Source organism: Podarcis erhardii, assembly GCF_964252035.2.
Source record: "Podarcis erhardii genome assembly, chromosome: 1".
Classification (NCBI taxonomy): Eukaryota; Metazoa; Chordata; class Lepidosauria; order Squamata; family Lacertidae; genus Podarcis; species Podarcis erhardii.
The window spans coordinates 52,209,715-52,233,511 of NC_138497.1; the positions used below are offsets into that span (position 1 = coordinate 52,209,715).

Below are 23,797 nucleotides of genomic sequence, written 5' to 3' on the forward strand. Positions count from 1 at the left end.
CTAAGGAGTCCCATTTGGGCTCAAAGCCAGCCATGCCAGAGAGAGACTAGCAGAGCTCTACCCAAATGGTCTGGTTTCTTTGCCCTGCCCTGACTGCCTTTCAATCCCATTTCGCAGCAGATAGAAGTTTGCAACCAAGTCTGCACATAGAGGCCACAGCTGCTATGCAGACACCTTGCTCAAACAGGGCTTTTAGCAAGACAGGCTTCACCGGTTAAATAAATGGGCTGGTATAAAGCCAAGCAGAACTGCTTTTTTAAAAAATGTAAAAATGCTGTACAGGTGCACAAGATCGGCTCTGTTCCCCCCACCCCCCACGCCCCTCCTGCCCCCAGACATACCATTTCTCCCACTGATCCTCAAGCCAGCTCTCCTCCTCTGTGCTCGACTGCATTTTAAGTTCAAACTTCATTTAAGAGGATCCCCGCCTCAGGGGGAGAGGAGCAGCGGCCGCAGTTGAAGGGAGGCCTCCCCCCTTAAGGAAAAGGAGAGTTGTGTATGTGCCGTCTCCTCTGCCTGTCCCGGCTGGGGAGAATCTGCCGCTCGCGCTGCTCTCTCCTTCTCACTGCGCATTCTAAGGGAGCTCATTAAAAATAAATGGACTCAGCTGTCTGGGGTGGGTGGGGGGAAATAACCCTCTGGGCTGAGATGGTGCCAAGCCCTGCACTCTGCCTGGTCTGCTGCTTCCCTCAGCCAGGCAGGCTTCTGATCAAGTCGCATCTCTGCTCCCCTCCCCATCAGCTGCAGTCAAGGGGAAAAGTGGGGAATCGAGTTACCACATCAGTGGCACTAAGCTCTGCCAAGCCATCCTTCCCCTTGACCTTGCAATGCCTCTGCCTAACAAGGCTGCATGGGACCAGTCCCCAAGTGCCAGAGGACGACCCAGCCATCTCCGTTATTCAGGGAGAGGAATATTGTTACACAAGGAATCTAAAATGGCTAGCACAGGGCAGAGGCAGAGCTTGCTTATACCATCAAGGTACTTACCAAAGTAAGGAACCCCAGGGCTGTTCAGCTACATCCTCCTTGTTAACTCACCTGGGTGATTCACAGGCCAGTGTTTACTCTGGTGGGACAGCAAGCCTATTGTAGTCTATAGCAGTGGGGACCTGTGGCTGCCCAATGTCACTGGACTACAACTCCCACCATCTCTGATTATTGACCACGGTGGCTGAGGCTGATAGGAGTTGGAGTCTTTCAACTTCTGGAGAGCTACAGGTTCCCCATCCCTCATGTACCATACACTCAACTTATGCTGGCGTTATGTTCTGGGGATAGCGCCTAAAGCCCAAATAGTGTATAGCCCAAACACATTGGGTTCAATGGCGGGTGCGATTGCCCAAGTCATTTCCCCCCCAGAGCTCCACTCCCTTTCCATTTATTTTTATTTTCATTTTTGCTGCACACATAAAGCTGAATGTACACAAGTTAAATGCGTGAAAGCTGCAGACTTACTGCATTTAATTTTAAAATGGGACCTCAGGGTCTAAACCTCCTGCTGGCTTTGGACCAGGTGCTGCAATGCCACCTTTCCCCTTTTTCGGCAGGCCTGCAGTCCACTGGCCCAGGTGAGCCACTGTCCCTAAACAGCTTGCTCCCTGGAGAAGTTGCCATGCAGGCACCATTTCAAATGGCCTCCACGTGGCAGTCAATTTATGTGAAGGGTCCTTTATCACAGTCTTAAGTGATTCCCAGTCTTTATTATAGTGTTTACCACCATCACCCTCAAGGGCAGTGAAGCACTATTAGCCTTATTACTAGGAAGGAGGAACACGGAGCAGCTTCTGATATGGAAGGGATGCAGAGCAAAACGTGCACACTGCACACTTCCAGTTGCTCCACAGCATCTGAAAGATTATCACCATCTCTATCACCTGCTGGTGGGTGATAAACAAGTGAATTCTACATTAGGGGCTCACATATCCCCCTTGTTCTGGGCTGGGAGAATATATGTGAGAGGAGCACTAAGTCTATTTTGAATGACATGGAGAAGAGAGCGGAACAGCAGGTGCAAAGCACTTAACCCTAGAGCTCCCCGAGCAACCCTTCGCATCCAGATTGGCTCTCAGGCACACAGAGGCGGCTATGCAAGTTGCCCAAGGATCTCTGCTGGGGACAATTCCAAAACCCAGGTGGATTGAAAGCTTTTAAGAACATTTGTGGAGAGGGAGTTAGGTCAACAGCAGCAACTGCATGTTCATTAAGGGATTCTGGCTGGAGCTTAATTTAAACCACAGAAGCCAGCTGGAGCCACCCCATTAAGGAGCTGGCCCAGAAGACAGACAGTCTGCTCTTCCAAAATACTCTATAAAGGTACATGCCTGCCTCATTCACTTCACTGGGACCTCCAGCAGCACAGCACTCTGAGGATCAGGCTGTAAGGAGCATTATGCTTTTAAAACACCACCACAGCAAAGCCTCTAGAGAGAAGCCTTCCGCAGGCTGGGGCCTTCCAGATATTTTAGACTGCAACGCCCATCACTCCCGGTCAGTGTAGCCAACAGTCAAGGATTAGGGAACGTGTAGTTCAATGGCATCTGCAGGGCAACAACCGGGGGGAGGCAATCCTAGAGGCACAGAGAGAACCCCCGAGCATCAGTCCAGGTAATTCATGCTAACGTTACACAAGGAGAACAGTTGCTGGGCTATCGTAATGTTCCTCCAAATGAATTAGACAAAGGACTGCCAGCTCACAAAAGCATGATGCATACTGTTGTGTCCCCAAAACGCAACTCCCATGATTTTACAAGAGAGGGAGATGAGAAATTCAATTTTAATGGGCACTGCCTTCAACGTCATTGCATTTGTTGTGAATGTTAATACCATTTTAATTACTTGAGCTCCACATAACCAAAATGCCTTTGTTCAACATTTTATCTCTCTTTGATTTTTTTGCCTCCACCCCCACCTCTGATGTCATTTTATTTGCTTTCACAGAACCTGGTGCATGCTGTCTTGTGCTGCTTCCTTCTTCCCATTTTTGCTACATCACCTTTTTCTCTTTCCTGACCGTCTTTCGTTTTCAGCCTTGCTTTTTCCCATTGGGGCTGCCAAACTGAATTAGGTTCATGGACCATCTAGCTCAATATCCTCTCTCTGACATCAGCCCAAGCTCAGGTTGCTCAGAGGAAGATGCCAAACTCTTGAATGAGGCAGAATGGGATAGCTATCTCCATCATGCCAGTTGCAGCCAGAGCAATCGAGAAATCCCTGTGCTGTACAAAAGGTTATGCACTAAGCCTGCATTTGGGATTGACACAAAGAAACACTCAGACCACCACAATCCCAAGCACCTGATTTTGATCCACAACTGAAGGTGTGCCTTGTCATTATTTCTGAACCTGGATTAGGTCAAGCAATGTAGATTCCCAAACCTAACAGTCTGGGACCAGAAGAATATCATTTGGCACCTTAGCTGCTGCCATTTCATGAAATCTGAGCTTGCTGGGCATTGGATAAAATAGTAACAGCTTCTCTCCATTGCTCAGTATGCACTATAATCAATAACTTGAAACTGCCATTATATAGGAAGGTACATTTGGGCAACAGCTAAAGCAGGGGAGACAGAAACCAACCCTGGCAGATGTTACACAGGGATGCTCCATATGGACTTGAAATGGCCCATGACTAGAGCACATTACTGAACTCCATTATGTGGTTCTACTCAAGCACATGCAGGGAGAATCCTTCTGTTAGGGACACAGTCCCCTTCCCCAAGTCCCTGTGCCACTGCTACCCATGCAGTCTCAACGGCCCCATTGCTTTCACAAAGAAGCATTCATCATTGCCTGCCCTTCTCTCCTTGCTTCTGCTTCCTCAGTTTAGCTCTGTGTTTATTAACCATATTTTCTCCTTGTTATTGATTGTGACAATGCATTTGCAGAGATTGTCAGCGGCATCCTCACCAAGACTGTGTTATATGCATGCAGCAATTTATTACACTGAAGTGGGCTCTTTCCTTCCTGTGCTTGCCCAAGTGGTTGTGGGTAATGCTTAGAATTCCATGGGCTGTTTTTTATGATTATTCGGGCTAACTGCAGGCATTGAAACAGTCTTTGTCTAAAATTAATATCATCACAAGCAGATTAGCATGCTAATTCTCTCTCCATTCTGCCACAGCATTTTCTAAAGCAAATCCCTGTCCATGGTGCTCAACGGCTGAAAAACTAACCACCCCTTCCTCCGCTTCTTTAGTTCCTATGGGGATTTACACAGGCTCAGAAAAAGCTATTAGAAGTCTCCAGGGATACACAGACCCTTTCCGTAGCCGAAGACTGCATGTTGCGTGAGCAACAAGCAGCCAGGAAGGCCCCTTCCTGCAAATGCATGGGCTCCCGTGGGTTGGAAAAATCAGCTCATTACCTTCAGGCTTGTTGCTAGTGGCTCTGCATTTTATCAGCTGCAGCAACTTCCAAGCTTCAAGTGCCTTGCTGGAAGTAGGGTGAGCCTCAGATCCAAGGTGACAACATTGAATGCATGATTATTTATTGCTATTGACAAATACACACACACACACACACACACACACACACACACACCACCCAGCAACAAAATAATAAAATACAGTCGAAACCATGAAACCAAAATATACAATGCAGCATAAAAACTCAGCAGGAAGTATTAAAACCAAAACAGCAGGGCTCCCAACAGCACAAATGATATTGAAACAGCCCTTTAATATTTCGGAACATATCTAAAAAACACAAATAATTTTAAATTACTGAAAGTTTAAGAAAATAAATTAAAGCTTGCAGAATAAAAAGGCACTGAGGAGACCTCAAAGCAGGAACAAAGAAAGCATCTTGGGAATAGTATTGTACAAACAGGGTGCCACTACTGAAAAGGCCATCTCCTAGTACATAAAAACTCCTGGATCAGGCCCATGTTCCATCTAGTCCAGCATCCTGTCCTCACATGGGTCAATCAGAACTATCTTGTCACGCCTCACTCAGCAGGCGAACTTATTGAACACCTTAACAACCTAAGTCCCCCACTTATTTGGCCAACCTCTATGATAAGCAAAGCAGACCATGTCTGTCTTCTCTGTGGTTGTAGTCCAACGTGCTTCTAACCCACAGGATCTGTACTGTACCCTGCCCCTACAGCCTTGAATTTCTGCTATTACATATATATCCATGAATTTTACCTGCTCTGCTTTAAAACACATTATTTGCTGCAACACACGATGCATAGCACATATTCCAGAATCTGGTTTAATTTGTTAGAAATCTTGCTTTTCTGATTGCTCAACTGAATCTGATGGACAGCTTATAGCCATTCATAGTTGTTTTACTTTCTCCTTGATCTATTCCGCCTTCTTACTCGATTAGCCATTTTGATGTATTTAAAAGTAGTTCACACATTCCTCACTGAAGAAGGTGCTTGATCAGCGTATCTTCCTGAGTTAAGAGTATGAGAGAACAGAGGCTGTACAAGCATGTTGACCGCTCAATATCTCATTAGTAAATGACTTCATCACTCAATGATTCGCAGGTGAATGGCCTTCGATGAAAAGTGTTTTAACTGAGGTGATGCCAGTTGATATAGGAGCTCTGACTTTTGGCATTAGATCTGTAACGGCTCGTTCACATGTGCACATTATCACTTGATATTTTGTTCCTATTTTTGTTTCAGGAGTTCTGAATTCAAATCCTTTTGGGAATAGTAGCACCTGGTGCAAAGTGAAACCTAGTGGCTTCTCATGAGACCCTGCTTATGAGACCTCCTAGGTAAAAGTATGTAGGTGTGCTCAATGAACACAAATTGACCCAAAGCGCTGGCAGTTTCATTTCAGACTATGGTCTGATACAAATTGCTCCAATGTTTGTAGTTCTCAGGACACAACTCCTCAGGGATGCAAAAGCTCACCCTTTAAGATTTTGAGGTCTATTCCTGCACTTCAGGCAAGCAAGAGGAATTTTGAGTTTTAGCTTCTTGCTTGTATTTGTGAACTGGATAAAAATGCTTTCATAAACCAGGTAGACACACAATATGCAGGCGGGTACCTCCAGTCAAATCTCTTTTCTGAGAAAGTTCTCCTTAGCACTGAACTATCCCATTCAATACCCCATCTCCAGCTGCCACTTTGTCCACCAAAGGAGGGTGACAAATTCAGATGCTTAAAAACAGTATTTATGCTGTACTGGTTTCATTGCATTAAACCTTCCAGAATTCCTGACCTCTGTTCATTTGCCTAGCTGCAGGGGTGTTAATTGCACCGAGATGTATATAATTCCCTTTCTCCTTCCTGCATATCTATATTAGCAGGATACATATTGCCGGGGAGGGACGAGAGGAGAGAAAGGTTTTACTGGCTCTCTTCCAGAAATGAAAGTGGAAGCATTGCAAGAATAGAGACATACTGCAAAAATAGATTTGGAAGATTGTGAATGTGACTGTGCCCCAAACTAGGGGCAAGACTGAAAAAAAGATTTTGAATTGTGTATAGTGCAGTACACGAACTGTTCTGGGATTTGTTAGATGTCCTATATTCCTATTTGGATTCAGAATCATGGTATTTCCAAGATTACCCAAGATAACTATAAAAAAATAAGGAATGGCTGCCTAGACATTAATGCCCAACTACAGGAAAGAGACAGTTCCCAACCCACCTGATCCTCTCTTGTTTTCTGGACCTTTCCAGTTCATTTCTGGTGTTGCATATATCAACTCAGGGCATGCTCAGCGAGAGAGCATGTGCTCTGCATGCAGAAGGTACCAGATTCAATCCCAGACATCTTCAGTTAAAGGGATCATTTAGCTAACAAGTGTCAGGAAATATATCTAATGAGACCCAAAAGTTACTGCAAGTCAGAGTAGTAAAAATGGGTTAGGTGGACAAATAATCTCACCTAGCAGGAGGCAACTTCCTATGTGACAGGTAGTATTAGAGAACTGCACCCACCAGGAGACGCTGTTTTAATCCAGGACAGCCAGTCGAATTTCAAAACTCTGTTTAAATATATGTAATGAGACAAGAACTATGCAAGCTGGCGAAAGTTCTAGCCTGCATCGTGTGATGCCATGCAGTCCTACTGTATTGTCATATTTTATGTTTTAAAGTAATATTTGTCTGAACTTGTGACAGCAGTCAACTGCAGAGATTAATTGCAAAGGAAACGAGGCATGGTTGTGTCTCTTATCAGGTTCCAAGTCACACATGCTCTATTGCTTATCTGGAGATAAGTTATTTTGAGCAGCACTAAGATAAGACACGGCCAAAGATTCAACGTGCCAAGGACTAACACTTTATCCAGGGAAGCCTGCCTGGGGCCTGCTTTTACCATTTTTCGGCACAAAGCAAAGACTTTTCTTTCTCATTTCAGGATTCTTTACAACCTAAGGAAGGCTGGTTGAGCTGGTGCATGTTCCAAGGGCTATGATAACCATGATTGAGATGCAGGAAGCCATAGCTGTGGGACCCCTTGTAGTCAAGAGTACAAATGCTGAACAATGGTTTGTAGACTGAAAGGAACTGACTCCCCACTCAGTGGGCTCTGGGTGAAGTCCCCACAAAAAAGAAGGAGGTGCATGCGTTTGATGAAGGACTGTTTTATTTTTCAGCCAGTCATCAAATCATTATGGGCCACGAAGTCTTCAAAGGTCAGTAGAGAAATGCAGTGCCCCATGAACAAAAAAGCAGCAAGGAGGAAAATTCACCTTCAAGAAAGGCAAACGCCATCCTGCACCCAAACAACTTTTTGTTCTCCAAGTCCTAGTCAGATCAGACTTGCACCATTGCACATGTGTCACCTCTGCTTAGATGCCACTTAACATCAAAGCGCAGTTGCTCAGGCTTCACCTTGTGATGGGAGCAGGGAGTGAACTGAAACTAGGTCATTGTAAAAAGGGCTGACAGCAATTTCTGCTTGCTTTACAGCCTAGAACAACAGAAACCCTGAGAAAAGGGCAGCCCCTTTTGCTCACAGATGCTGAAGTGCAGCTCAGTATATAAGGATAGTTGGCTAATGGGGCTGAATCCTTCAGTGGCACAATTTTCAGAAATTTCAGATTTGCACATCTTTAAAAAAATGGAAAACATTTAAGCAGCATGCTAACCCTGTTGCAACAAACCCAAGGGAAGTGTTTCTTAAACCTGGGTCTCCAGCTGCTGTTGGACTACATCTCCCATCATCCCTAGCTAGCAGGACCAGTGGTCAGGGATGATGGGAGTTGTAGTCCAACAACAGCTGGGGACCCAAGTTTGAGAAACACTGTAGAAGTCTTGGGGCACCTGAGAGATTAAATAATTCTCAGCATGAGCTTTGGTAGGCAAACCTGCCTCATCAGATGTATGTTCTGGCCAGCACTGGCAGAGGAAGGCGGGTGCGGGGGGTGCAGTGCGCACCGGGTGTCAGCCATGAGGGCAGGTGACATCGTCACGCCACACCCACGCTCACTGTGTGGGCAGCGGACCACTAGGGAAGATGCTGCCGCGGGCAGGTAGCTCCGCCTCTGCTGGCCAGCAACCACCTGTGCCACAATAACATTGTTAAGTCTTTAGAGTGTCACAAGTCACTCAATTGCTTTCGTTTAAGGAGCAATCTTTGGATGCCCTCTCACAGTCTACAGTCTGCAAAGTTTTTCTTAATCCTCACAGATCTGAGGATTCCCATATTTTGGCAAATGGAACTTATTTTTATTTTACCTAGATCTTAGAGCAGGGGTCAGCAACCTTTTTCAGCCATAGGCCAGTCCACCGTCCCTCAGACCATGTGGGGGGCTGGACTATATTTTTTTGGGGGGGGGAATGAACGAATTCCTATGCCCCACAAATAACCCAGAGATGCATTTAAAATAAAAGGACACATTCTACTCATATAAAAACACGCTGATTCCCGGACCATCCACGGGCCGGATTGAGAAGGCGATTGGGCCGCATCCGGCCCACGGGCCTTAGGTTGCCTACACCTGTCTTAGAGAGTCTCCTGAATTCTTCCTGTTAACTTTTCTAGCAAAATCTATTATTATCTGGATCATTAAGTCTGAATGGAGCTCTACATTGGGAGATCTGGGCCTGATAGTCATTCTTCCATTTTTAGATGCTGCTGTTTACATTAACGCACAAAGAGCCCAGGAGACAAATGCTGTATCTAGGACAACAATTCATAGCCAGACTAACATGGGACCAGGATGATCTCTACTACTAGTCTTGAGTTAGCCAGTTCTGTTAACTGAGCCACTTCTCCAATATTTGTCTTTTCTGGGCCAGCTATAATTGCTTGGTTAGTAGGTTTTTAAAAACATAATTCAGCCACATTGAAATAATTTTCAGCAAATCCAGCAAATAATTTTAGAGCTAGAAAAGAGATCCATCTTCACAAAAGAGCAGAGAGCAACCCACACCTTATTCATGTTTATGACAAAGCCTAAAAACTTGAAGGCTTTTAGAAAACGCTGATAAATTGAAACAGCTTGTTTTTGCCTTACACAGTTGTTCAAAGGAACAACTACAGAGCTGCAAGCATCCATATGAAGCCAGACCTTAAAAATCAGACTTTGGAGCAGGGCTGGCGAATGGTAGCCCCAGGGCATGGGTAGGCAAACTAAGGCTCAAACTAAGGATCCAGCCCAATGGCCTTCTAAATCCGGCCCACGGACGGTCTGGGAATCAGCATGTTTTTACATGAGTAGAATGTGTACTTTTATTTAAAATGCATCTCTGGGTTATTTGCGGGGCATAGGAATTCATTCATTTATTTTTTCAAAATACAGTCTGGCCCCACACAAGGTCTGAGGGACAGTGGACCGGCCCCTTGCTGAAAAAGTTTGCTGATCCCTGCCCCAGAGCCTGAATGTGGCCCTTCAGACTTCTTTAGCTGGCCCTTGGGGGACTCTCAAAAGAACACAAAAACAGCCTGCTGGATCATCTGCCTATCTAGTCCAGCTTCCTGTTCATACAGCAGTCAACCAGGTACCTATGCAAAGCAAAACATCACTCGTCCCTCCTAAGGTTCCCAGCCACTGGTATGTAACCGGTACTTTACTTTCTCAAGGCTCCTAATAAGGATCTTGTAAAAATGAAGCCATTCTTTGAATATTATTTTTAAGAGCACGAGAACAGAATGCCCACTGGGAATGATGGACCTTGGGCTAGCTAATTAGGGAGCAATTGTTAAGTATGGGAAGCCAGCATAAGTTATGCTTTCTTAAATTAAACTGGCATAAAGTACGCCAGATCCAAACTCCATTCAGGAGGACTTCTGCTATTGGCTGAGCTGGACAAAGCCTGGCAGACAAAAAGCCAGCCTGTAAAATGGAGTTTGGGTGACACCACCTTTCTGTTAGGTTAACTTACACTATGTTTCCAGGTCACATGACTATGCTGAACTGGCTTAGGATCCAAGCTAAGTCCCCCTGCTGGGTCCCAAGTGAGTCAGGATGTGACATCAGCCAGCTGAGTCAGTGCTGGGTACTTTCACTGGTGTAGCCAAGTTGAGCCAGATACAGTGGTGCCCCGCAAGACGAATGCCTCGCTAAACGAAAAACCCGCAAGACGAAAGGGTTTTCCGATTTTTTAGCGGCTTCGCAAGACGAATTTCCCTATGGGCTTGCTTCGCAAGACGAAAGCCCATAGGGAAATCTCCGGGGACAGCGGGGAAGCGCAGCGCGCCTTCTCCTCTGTTCCTGGACCTGTCCTGAAGGCTTGCGGTGGGAGGTCCGGGAACAGAGGAGAAGGCGCGCAGCGCTTCTCCTCTGTTCCCGGGGCTTGCGGTGGGAGGAGGGTTTTTCCTCCGCACCGCCAACATTCAGAACAGCATTCTGAATGTTGGCGGTGGGGAGGAAAGCCCTCCTCCCACCGCAAGCCTTCAGGACAGGTCCGGGAACAGAGGGGAAGGCGACAGCGCTTCTCCTCTGTTCCCGGACCTGTCTTGAAGACTTGCGGTTGGAGGAAGGTTTTCCTCCCCACCGCCAACATTCAGAAGGCTGTTCTGAAGGCTGGCGGTGGGAAGAAAAGCCCTTCTCCCCCGCCAGCCTTCAGAAGAGTTCCCCGCAGAAGAGTTCTCCAAGCTGCGGATAGCAGCCTGCTGCCCCTATCCGCAGCTTGGAGAGCCCTGTGGGGAAGTCCTGCAGGGCTCCCCAAGCTGCGAATGTCTGCCCCGCGCGAGGGGCGCTCTGAAGCAGAGCACCCCTCGTGCGGGGCAGCAGCCTGCTATCCGCAGCTTGGAGAGCCCTGCGGGGAAGTCCTGCAGGGCTCCCCAAGCTGCGAATGTCTGCCCCGCGCGAGGGGCGCTCTGCTTCAGAGCGCCCCTCGCGCCGGGCAGCAGGCTGCTATCCGCAGCCTAGGCAGCCCTGCAGGAACTCTTCTGAAGGCTGGCAGTGGGAGAAGGGCTTTTCTTCCCACTGCCAGCCTTCAGAAGGCTGTTCTGAAGGCTGGCGGTGGGGAGAAAAGTCCTTCTCCCCCCGCCAGCCCTCAGAAGAGGTCCGGGGACAGACTGTCCCCGGACCTGGTCTGAAGGCGGTCTCCCTAGGAACGCATTAATTGATTTTCAATGCATTCCTATGGGAAACCGTGCTTCGCAAGACGAAAAACTCGCAAGAAGAAAAAACTTGCGGAACGAATTAATTTCGTCTTGCGAGGCACCACTGTACCTGCTGGATCCTAACACCACACATCTTGGTAGATCTAGCCTTAGTATTGTGCCCTTTCTCATAATTAAAGACATACAGTAGTACCTTGGTTCTCAAACATCTTGGTTCTCAAATGACTTGGTACTCAAACAACTTGGAACCCAACAATGTAAACCCGGAAATAAGTGTTCCGGTTTGCGAACTTTTTTCGGAATCCGAACATGCTCCGCTTTGAGTATTAAGCTTCCGATTTGAGTGTTACGCTTCCATTTTGAGTGCCACACTTCCGTTTTGGGTGTTATGCTGAGGTCTGTTTGTTTTTGCTATTTATTTTGTGGTTTTGTTTTTGCGGCTTTTTTGTTATGTTTTTGTCACTGTGTGGAACCCAGTTCAGCTACTGATTTATTGACTGTGTGACTGCAAGTACATTGTTTATTGCTCTCATTTTATGGATCAGTGGTCTTGTTAGATAGTAAAATTCATGTTAAATTGCTGTTTTAGGGGTTGCTTTTAAAAATCTGGAACGAATTAATCCATTTTGCATTACTTTCCATGGGAAAGCGCGCCTTGGTCGTGGAATGCTTTCGTTTTGGAATAGATTTCTGGAAAGGATTAAGTCTGAGAACCAAGGTAGCACTGTATATTATATAACCAGAGAACTAGTATCTTTCTACATGACACCACAAAGTACATGTGAATCTCAGCTGTACTGTGAGAATGCTGTTAATGTAAGACCAAATTTGTTGTTAATGTGAGAGCAAAGAAAAACTGGAGAACATACTCTAGGCAATGATGGTTTTACAACTGCATTAGTAGATTTAAAGAATGCCAAATTTAAGTCTCAAGTGTGAGAATCACCCTGTCCATTCTCTGGCAAGCTTTCCTAATCACGGTGGCTGATGACTAGACCCACCAGAACACAAAGGACATAAAGTTGTATATGAGAACATCAGACCTATATGATATTTATTATCTTCGTCCATTCCAGAAGTAGAAAATACCTGATGATATTAATAAGCATCAAGTTGAAAATAAATAATTTCAACATTCACCACTGATCTTTGGAACTCACCATATCATGATATATAAATGGCCAAGACATTCAGACGGCTTTCCTCAAAAGCAATATTCCTTTTTCAGGAAAGCTGCACTTTCCTCTGGCACTCAAATACCAATATTTTGAGACTGGGAAAATACACTTCCTTATCATAATTTAAATTAGAAAAGAAATTACTAAGCAGGGATGTGCCAGAAGATATAAAATTTTACAGTGTAGAGGGGGAAATATTTTTTTTAACCCCTTTACTGATAATACTAGAACCCTGTCTCACCCAATTAAATTCATTAGTTGTACGCTCCAGACAGAAAAGTACTGCTTCATGCAACAGAGGCCTAACTTATGGAATTCACTGCCGCAGGATGCCAAGTTGGCCACCGGCTTAGATGGCGTTAAAATTAAATTAGGACACATTTACAGAGAACAAATCAATAGCTAAATGGAATCTGCAGGTATGAGTATCATTGCTTACAAAGCCAAAAAAGCACTATCTATACACAAGAGGGAGAAAACAGCATACCTGGGAAAACCAGGGGTTTGCAGAAGTACAAAAAATCTCTTTTAAAAATAACTCTAAGAAGAAAACCCCAAACAGTCGAATGAGAACCGAGTGTGCTGAGCAGCGACAAAATGCTGAATGACTGGGGGGGGGGGGAGATATAATGCATGGGAGCACCCCATGCTGCCATATTTTGTTGCAGACCCAACAAGCTTAGGAGAGCAAACAGCTATGAACTTCAGGGCTGGCCCAAGACATTTTGGCACCTGATGCGGGCCACAAAATGGAACCTCCTCCACCATGGGAGGATGGAAGGGGCCCTCTCTGAATCACCCAGGTGGGAGCAGAACCCAAGAGACCCCAGAAGGCAGCCCCCACTATTTCCTATCAAGTGGTACAAGAAGATGAGAAGCACCTCCTACTTGTCAAGAGGCTGCTGTAGAGGTGGCACTGGGAGGCAGAGCTGTCCAGGAGGTGGCAGATCCAGCCTCCAAGGATCATGCAGCAGCGAGCAACACATTCGTTGGAGGCCAGATCTGCTGCTCCTGTGTATCCTGCAGGCTTAGGCGACTGCCTCACCTTGCCTCAAGTGTGGGCTGGCCCTGATGAGCCTTCAGCGAGAGTACAACTCATAACAACATAAGAAACTTGATACATCAAAGACCCATCTAGTCCAACATCTTTTTCAACAATGAGAAGACCAAATTTAACTATGCACTGTGTGAATACATTGCCTCACCCAAATCTGCCAATGTTCAGCTTCATTGGATGACTCAAGTTCTAGCATTATGAGGTAGGAAATAAAAATTCTCTGCCGCTTTCTATACACCATGCATAATTTTATACATCTCTATCATTTTTTCCTAAATGAGTAAAGGAAAACATAACCTTTCCTCATAGGGGAATTGCTCCAGCCTCTTGATTCTTTTCTGAGCTTTTTCTAGCAGGTTACATATTTGTATTACAATATCAACAGTTGTGAGTTCTTCAAAAAACCCTCAGGCGGATGTCATCTGGACCTGGTAATTTATTTATTCTTTCTAAATTTGTCAGTGAGGTCTCAAACTTCATCTCTTATCCCCAGTTCCCCAGAATCACCTCCTGAGAAAGTTATTTCAGGCACACTAACCTGCCCTGCATCTTCAGCTGTGTTAATGGATTCAAAGAATTAATTCAGCTTGAAATGTTCTTTTATTTTTATAGCACACCTGTGACTACGTCATTCAAAGATCCAACCGCATCCCTGTCCAGTTTCCTGTTTCTAATTTTGTTGTTGTTGGCCTTTATATTTTCTACAATGTGCCCCTGGAATCCATTCATTCATATATAATATATAACCTGTTTGCCTGCTTGCATTTCTTTTGCCAAAGTTCATTGGTCAAGCTCGTTACTGCCTCCAGCAACTGAACAGCCTCTCCTGATTCACATGACGGAGTTGGGTGTCAGTCACATACTGATGACTCTATAGTTCAAATCCCTGGAAGGCTTCTCCCAGTGGCTTCATATGGAGCCCTGCAGATCCCTATATCCCCAAAGCAAAGGGGCCAAGCAGAAGCCTCCTAATGCTACTCTCTGGTTGCAATTCTGCAAGTAGCACTGGAACAGCCATAAAATGATGCCCGCAGCTTCTAAACTGCAGAACCCCTCCAGAATGATACTGTAGTAGTCAATGATATTGAAAGCTGCTGAAAGATCAAGGAAGATCAACAGGGCTGCATTCCTGATTTACATTTTGCAACAGGGCTGCAAAATGACTTACGTTTTCCCAATGTAAGTCATCAATCAGGGTGGTCCAAGCGATTTCATTGCCAAAGCCAGGCTAGAAGCTTGATTGAATTAGGTCTAGAAAATCATTTTCCTTTAGGCACCATCACTTTTATCACCTTGCCAAAGAAGGGGACATCAGTGACAGGGCAGTAGTTGTCCAAAACCTCTAGGTCCTGGGAGGGCATCTTAAGGGCCAGGTCACCTCCTTCAGGGCAGCGAGCATTACACCCCCTCAGAGCAAGGTATTAACAACCTGCTGGACCCATCCATCTTGTAAGACATGACAAACAAGGCTCAAGAGGGCATGTGGTTGGCCAGACCTCTGCAAGTCCTGTCCGCACCCTCATGCTGCAACAACTGAAACTGATCCCAGCCAACCCATCTCCAAAGTGCTCTGGGTGCTTCAGAACGACCTGCAGTAGCTGTGCCCTCATGTTCAGAGCAGATGCAAGCAGCTTTGCCTTCAAAGTGCTTTGCAAACCTTTTCACAGCAGGTTTCTGAGGGATCTGCCATTTTGCTCACTACTGGGCAGTGCTGAGCTACACAGTTAAGCACTTTGTGAAGTTCCATTGATTTTAACTGTGGAAATTAGAGCACATGCTGAACTGTCCCACAGAAGTCAATGGAGCTTCAAGGTGCTTAAATATGCTTGGATCACCTTTTTTAAAAATCTGGACTTTGCTGAATACAGGAACACTCGGGTAGCCTTTAAAAATAGAGGGAATTAAGAAGTGGGGTTACCTCAAGAGCTGTAATGCTATTTAATTCATTTATAAATGAGCAGACGACAGAGCGAACATCAAGGCAGTCACGTTTACAGATAAACACAAAATTATTTGGGATGATGCAAATCCAAGCAGACTTCAAGTAGCCCCAAATAAATCTCTCCAAACTAGATGAATGGGCAGTAAGATGGCAAGTAAGCTGCAGAGTGAGTAAGTACAAAGTGATGCACACTGTGGTAAAAGCAATGAGGGGGTTTGAACAGATTATGCCTTTCCAAGAGGATATGGGGCCATTCATGCTGAATAACTCATTGAAAAATAATATTCAGCACTATTTTTTAAAAAGACAAACTGTAAGTTCAGGCTAATTCAGAAAGTGATGGATAATTCAAAGGTCAGTAGCACAATATCTTTTTTAAAAAAAATATCAGTGTGGCTACTATTTAAGACCTAGAGCTTCTTCACCTATGGGGAAAGGCTAGAATTAATCTAGGCTTTTTAACTGCCACACACACACACCTTGTGGGGCAGGCAAGGCATGAGTGACCTTTATAAAGTTCTGAGAGGTGTGCAGAAAGGGATATATATGGGGTTTTTTCTTTCCCTTTCATGTAATACCAGAACTCAGGATAACCCAATGGAATTGATCCATTTCACAACAGATAAAAATAAGTACTTCTTCAATCTAGAAATATATGGCTGGCCACTGTTAAGAGTTATGGCACCAGACTAGGTGGACCTTTGGCTTCATCCAAGCAGGGCTGCTGTTTAGTTCTTGATGAAAGGTCTGAGGCTCAGCCCGGTGAAGACATTATGGCAATTTGTGACCTTTCCCTCCTCCTTTTGTTTCTCTAAATTGTGTTCAAGATGGTCTCTTTCCTGTGCAGATCTAGATGCCTCCCCCTCTATATTTTTTTAAGTGACACACACAGACTGGCTACTGTGTGGGGCAGTGGATGTTGCTCTGCCAGTGCTGGATCTGAACTAGAATGCAAAAGCATCCTTTTTTTCTCATTTGGAAAGCTATACGTAACACAAAGTTTATGACCACTTGTAAAAAGCTGTCCTTAAATACTTGTCTTTGGAAACCTCAAAGTAATAAATAAGAAATATGAAATCCCTATGCTGTTACATACTTCATCCACTAGCATCATTACTTCCAGTTTCATGATTTTAATTTGAAGGAAGCTTGCTTACCTCTTGCTGTTTACAGCAAGAGAGGGGATGGTTTATACATAAATAATCCTGTCCCAAGGACAACGTTATAATTTTTCTGGACCCTTCTAGCTCTAACATTTCAATAAAACAGTTATGCACAAAACAGGATGTGTAAGTAACACAGAAAACCTGACCTTTACAGTGTCCAAAACATCTTGTAAAATAGTTACATCAGAGTTCATTTCCCTCCATTATGAGCCCCTGATCAAACATTTTCTCGCAAGCAGTTCATATCAAAAGACACTATGAAATCTTGCAACATGAAGAATTTATCACAGATTTTGGCTTCCCTTCCAGGTCAGAAAGCATTTCACTCTGCAATGCATACCAATCAGGAAATGGATCTAATTATTAGAAACCAGCTGATGTAATTATTAGAAACCAAAAAAACCAAAAACCAATACGAAGCCAGATACAAACAATTGTATTAACAAATATGGAGGAACTGACCAATTACCTAGATGCACCAAACACCTTCAAGAGCAGGGCTGTAGATGCCAAGGAGGCATCATAACCAGTCTATGTAATCATAGACAGGTGGTTCAAGGTTTCCCCAACTGCCTTTTCAGTTGTTGCTCATACGTTATAGGCATGGTATTTCAGCTCACAATTCAAACCCAAAATGGTCTCGCAGATACCTAAACCCTCTCATCAGCCAGCTACAAATCTTTCCCAAACCTTCTGCGTTGGGTGGTTCTGATACAGTGGGAGAATGGCGGTTTTGTAGGTGTGCATATTTAAGACAACACTTTTCTCTAAGGAGATTTGCGTAGGAAGGAAGTATTGATCTTTCAGGAGTAGGGAAGCTTTATGTGGAACAGCGTGAGGGAAATTTGTGCAAATGGAAGGTCGGGAACAGCGTGAGAAGCTTTAGTTGGGGCTGTGTGTATATTGTGGGGAGTGCGTGTGTGTCGTGCTGTGGGAAGGAGACAGCGCCAGAGGGAGATGGTGCAATCTGTAGCTTACCGAGGTAGGAATCTCTGCAGATCCCATTATCAATCATATTCAGGGAAGTGGAAAGAGGAAGCCAGCAGGCTTTTCCCCAGCAGGAAAAAACACCTTGTCCTCCTTTCTGCGTGAGCGGCTGGTGTTCCAAAGGCAGCTTGCCTCCCTTTCCCCCTTCCAAGAGTCATGCGCTAGCCATAGGCAGCTACCCCACCTGTTCCAGAAGAAGGAACAGCGGGAGGGAGACACGCTATTGGCACCCACCTGCTGGTCCACGGCTTGCCATGTCACAGTCTTGAGGAGCAAGAAATAAAGCCCCCCCCCCCCAAATTTCTGTCGGCTGCCTCTGTATGGATGGGCACGAAGTGGGGGAGATGGAAGAGGATCTCCCATTTTCTCTATTATCTTCCTCACCTACTCAACACCCCCTCCACACACCCAATTCACCTTCTGTGCTGGGGATAGGAAGGATCTGTTTACCCAGATCCCTAGGATGGAATAGCTGGCGGATACAACTGAGGATGACGAGAGCCTCGCTCTTTAGCAACCACCCCACACAAAAGGGGAGGGAGAAGGGCCATCGGGGCCGGGGGGATCGTGTTGAGGGGCCCTTGAACTGAAACGCAGGCGGTGGGCAAGGGGTGGCAGGGCAGGGTAGGGTAGAGCAGTGCCTATTGCCCCCCAACCTCCCCTGGCGGCGAAGCATCTCCCGTTGCAAAGGGCGGTCGAGATGGGGACTGGGGGAGCTCCGGTACCTGAAATTGGGGGGCGAGGCGAGGTGCAGCCCCAAGAACGGGGAGGATCCGGTCGGGGACGTGGCTCCTTTCTCTCTCTCCGCCATTCTCCCTCTCCATGCAGGCGGGAGGCGAGGGGGAGGGGGATGCCGAGGCTGGCAGGCAGGCAGGCAGGCACGGCGGAGGGAGGGCTCAGCGGGGCAACCAGACAGCGATTATTTACCGGCGAGGAGGGCGACGGCGGCGGGTGGGTGGCGGGGAAGGGGGTGAGCGAGGTGCGGAAGGATCAGGAGGAGGAAGCCGGTGGAGGTAGAAGCGCGTGAGCGCGAAGAGGCGCTGCCGCTGATGCTCCTCCGAGCCCAAGCAGGTTCCCACCTCTGTGGCGGCGGCGGCAGCTGCAAGGCAGATGTCGTCGCCACCCCACCCCACGGCTGGATGCAGCAGGCCGGCCAAGCCCACCCACCACCACCCGCTTCCCGCCTCCTCTTGCCAGGGGGAGCTGCAGCAGCAGCAGCAGCAGCAGCAGGTGAAGCGGGCCGCCCCCACCAGGCTCAGGCGGGCGGCCTGCGCGGCGGCAGAGCCAAAGGGCGCCTGGGGAAAAGCAAGCGGCGCAAAGGCGGGCCTCAGGCCTCTGGGGTGGGGTTTGCAGGGAGGGGAAGCCGGAGGAGGAGCTCGCCGGGAGTGGCTGGGAAGCAGGTGGGAGCGGGAGAGGAGTCGCCCGAGCCAAAGAGGCGGCTGCGCGCTGCGCGTAGAAGAAGCCGGTCCTGGGATCTGTATCTGAAGCTGCTCTAGATCTTTGCGTGCGTATTCGTGTACGCGTGCTTTATGTGTGCAGAGAGAATCCCCCCTTGACTGCGTGGCGTTTTCTTTGTAGTAAAGGGCGGCCTGTAAGTTTCGCTCGGAAATCCCGTAAGTACAGCGCCACCAGCGCACGTACATTCGTTGCACGTTCATTGCAGAGACCAGTCTCTGCCCCCACAGAGCTTACAGTCACAGTCTAAATTCGGACAGGGCAGGAGGGCGACAGACGTGCGGAAACGCGAACAACCAGGCAAGAATGTGAGGAAATCGACTGGCATTTAGGTCTCATTTGAGGAGGCAGGCAGCTCTTCCAGACGATCTTGTTGTGCTCCCATGACCATTGGTGCTCGTGACAGTATGGGTTGGGTGGTTATACACGATCGCAATTTCAATAGTATTTACACCTGCAATGCAAAAAGGTTTGGGGCAGACATACTGCTTCGCTTCCCATAACTTCCTGCTGCCTTCCCGTAACTTTTAATGCCACAAATGTTTTGCTGGGTGTTGTTATTTTTTTGTCCCACTTTTGTTGACATTTAGCCCCTTCCAGGTGGTAATGATGCTGTAACATTGGGGAAGCAGCATGGAACAGCTAATAACGTAGAATGGGATGTAGATGGTCCTGTATAAATCTACCTCTAATGTGCTATTATTGTATCCACACAAAAATTACAGAATACACCTGCAGCAAAAGCCCATCAGTCTGGAGGTGCCCACAGTAATTAGGTCACAATTTTCACTGAAAAGGAGCACGTATTTGTTGCAATGAAGAGCATTTAGAAATGTCAGTGGATCAAAAATGCAGTGGATCAAAAAGGGTCCCCTTTAGAGCTCATATAACTTCCATTTTAAAACAGCTGCACTGGTTGGCATTTCATTTCCAGGTTCAATTCAAGGTGCTCATGTTAGTGTTTGAAGCCCCAAATGACTTAGGCCCCAAATAGTTGGAAGACTGCTGAACATGGCTGTCTTTTTTAAGATCTGCAGAGGTAGTACACTCGGATGTATGGTGGGTCCAGGAGAGGGCTGTGGCAGCCCCTCATTTGTGGAACTCCCTCCAAACAGGTGCATTTAGCAACTTAATTGTACAGCTTTCACTATATGCTGGCAATGTTGGCAAAGGTGGTTTTTGTGGGACCTTTCTCTTTCATTGAATTTATATTGTTAGCAGTTTGGACAGGGAGTAAGCTATAGGCCAAGACTGTTCTAATCCCTGGGTCCATCAAGTGTTAAAATATAAGCAAGGATTCAAATTCATGGTGAGGCGATAGCCTAGACCAGAGCTTTCAAAACTTTTCATGTTGGTGACACACTTTTTAGACATGCATCATTTCGCGACACAGTAATTGTGTTTTACTAGCAAACTGGAGGTTAAACGTACTCCTTTCTAGCCCTGGGAGGAGCATGGGCAGCATTGACACAACACACCTACGCATTGCAGCCGACACACTAATGTGTTGCAACACAGTTTGGAAAGCTCTGGCCTAGACCATTAAATGGAGTGGTTTTGTGCTAGATGGCAAATGAGGGGCCCCCTCCCTCAAGCAGCTGGTAGTTAGATATCCAAAGGCAAGAGTTGAAAGTTATGCGACCTGGAAGCTAGACATTGGAAGAAAAGCTGCAATCTGGGAACCAGAGAGTGAGAGCCGTGATTGATTTCTGTTTGAATTCAATGCTGGGATAAGCAATGAATTTTTGGAGTGTTAATGCTGTGAATCTCTCCGTTGTAAATTCAGGTTGTATATATGTGTAAATAAACCATATATCATAAATACACCAGTCTCTGCTGCACTTCATTGTGAAAGAAATACGAACCCTGGGCATGTGCCTGGAACTCCTAGAATCTCACAACGCTTGCCTCTGGCAAGCAATTATTATTATTATTACAGTGGTACCTCAGGTTACATACACTTCAGGTTACATACGCTTCAGGATACAGACTCCACTAACCCAGAAATAGTACCTCGGGTTAAGAACTTTGCTTCAGGATGATATCTATCTATCTATCTATCCCCTTTTCCCTGGCAGGACCTCAGGGCAACTTACAGATAAAAGAACCACTAAAAACATAGGGAAAAATCATTTAAAAACCAATTAAACATTGAATCGAAACTATATGTATATATAGAATCTATTAAAACCATGCTAATAATGATGAAACAGAACAGCACAGCACCAGCTCTTCCACTAAAAGCAGTCAGTTCCCAAAAGACTTGGAACAAGAAAGTCTTCACTTGCCAAAAGAAGGAATATGAGAACTCCAGTCCAGCTTCTCTAGGGATTTGTATAGTCTGGGAGCAGCCACCAAGAAGGCCCTCTCCCATAGCACTACCGAGTGTACCGGTGAGGGTGGTAGGACCGAAGTCAATCCCTTCAGATATCTAGCAAGAGCAACCTGTCCTCTCTAGGCAACCTCGTGGGCAGAGAAGAAAAAGGAGAGAGAAGGGTGACCCAACCCACCAATGACTTTTGTCCACTAGTAAGCAACACCCCACCCTTTACTCCTGATGGAATGTGGTCCTTGACAGCACAGATATTGTCCTACCACCACCAGTTTATATAATAACAAGTGTAGGTTGTGAAGTATTTTGCATCCCCATACTTGCTTCATACTCACTCTGTAAGTTGGCCAATAGTTCTAGCTGTGAAGGGCTCTTTGGCAATTTTAATAGCTGCCCAGAAAGGAGAAAACAAGCAAGTTTATCTTCTTCGATGAATATAAGGTTCAGTATAATTCCCCCCATCTGCCTGCTTTCTCCTCTAAACACTCATTGTTATTTTATCTAAGCCATTTATACACCACTTAAATATTAATATTTCTAAGTAGTGTACATTAAAACAATTGACAGAAAATGGGGGGGGGGGGGGAATCAAAAAACTAACCACTCCTTTGAAATGCCTGCTAGAACAGCAAAGTCATGGCCGTGTGCCTGAAGTTCATCAAGGAAGGGACTTGCCTAATTTCAGCTGAAACTTCCACAGCCATTCTGATTTTCTGCTCTACATGCAGAAAATATATACAGCACTTATTTGATTTCAGCTAGTGTTTTTGCTTTCCCTTTAGCATTGATTTATCGATATCCTCTGCTCAACTTATCTTACAGATGATTAAAAAGTACCCTGGTCTTCTTCTGTAAGAACTATTTATCCAAGGAGTTTCTCAAGCCTGTTTATTTGAACCCTGATGGATTTTTGAAAGAACAGGCTAAACCCTTAAAAACATCCAAAACCCCTTTCATCTGCCACGCAGCAGCTGTGTTGCATATAACTAATCAATTTGCTACTTCAGAATGACCTAGAAGAGATAGTAGTTGTGCAAGTTCAGTAGCGTTGTCTTATTTGCAATACTGGGTGCCTATTCATTTGCAGTCCATTCCAGAAAGATTAAATATCACTGCTGATATAACTGTTACCCCATGGTAAGGGACTAATTAGCAGCAGCAAGTGTTATTGTTTTCTTTCTACCCACAGCTGAGCAGCCAGTTAACACTGCGGCACAATTTTTTGATGCTCACAGGTTGCTACTTGTTGCTTCTGTATCCCCAGCACAAGTACGTCATCCTTTGAAAATACAATTTGCAGCCTCCAAGGGAAGTGACAAAAATCCAATGTCTTGGATAGAACTGAATAGCTCCCAGAATTTCTTATAAGGATTAATATTAACAGCAGTCAGTATGCAGGCTGTGGGCAACTAAGGAAGTGATCTGCATGCTTGAATGAATTTAAGGGGCATTCATTATTTCCATGTTTGAATTTCAACCTCTTTCAGGATAGCGGGGAGAATATTATTAGAGCATGCAACAAAATCCATAAATAACATGGAGAAGAAATTGATTTTTCAACTTAAAGTATGGTCTGCTTAAATAATTTGTGATTACTGTTGAGAAATCTGAAAACAGTAAATATTGGAGAAGAGAACTGGGCTGAGACTACAGGGCCTGGACAGGAACTGAACTGTATATAGTACAACATAGAGCTCTTTTTGATTCAGTTTAATTAAGAACCAACCTCTGCAGATTTTCAATCTTCTTGCACTACAGGAACTGCACAAGTGTAAATGAAAGCTGATTATTGTACCTCAGGGCTACAGCACACGTCCATTTTGTAGTAGTTTACTCAAACCACCACAATCCTTCTCTGTTTGTCCCTGAATCCACTTCCTGTGTGTTATATTTTAGGTTGTAAACACCTTGGGCAGATTTGTTCACTTGTATTTGGTAAAGCACCGTTGGCACTTTTATTAACTGATCTATGTTACTAGCATGGTTTTTCTGTTATTGACCTTTGCCTCATGGAAGGCAAACCGCTTTTGTCTTAAGCCTTCCAAAACTATTTTTCCTGCATTTTTATTTAAAAGCAAAATCTGAACTTTTTTGGAGAATGCATCAGGAATGTTCCTGGGCACATTTTGCCACCAATATTTAAACCATAGGTCCCTCCAGATGTTTTTGGGACTCCACTCCCATCAGCCCCAGTCAG

The 23,797-nt window shown here is 45.6% G+C and overlaps 1 protein-coding gene across 3 annotated transcripts in view; it reads right to left on the reverse strand.

The window, feature by feature from the left end:
• MAPK8IP1 (mitogen-activated protein kinase 8 interacting protein 1) overlaps nucleotides 1–18,724 on the reverse strand; it is a 65,111-nt gene extending 46,387 nt beyond the window's left edge. The window contains exon 1 of one of the 3 annotated variants that reach the window (XM_081834874.1): nucleotides 18,539–18,724. In XM_081834874.1, the coding sequence (XP_081691000.1) occupies nucleotides 18,539–18,624 (86 nt within the window). In that variant the 5' untranslated portion in view covers nucleotides 18,625–18,724. Of the gene's footprint in view, nucleotides 1–341; nucleotides 496–17,420; nucleotides 17,447–18,538 lie in introns of those variants that run through there. The other 2 variants (XM_081834873.1, XM_081834875.1) reach the window with 2 other exon arrangements.
• Between the last annotated feature and the right edge of the window lie 5,073 nt (nucleotides 18,725–23,797).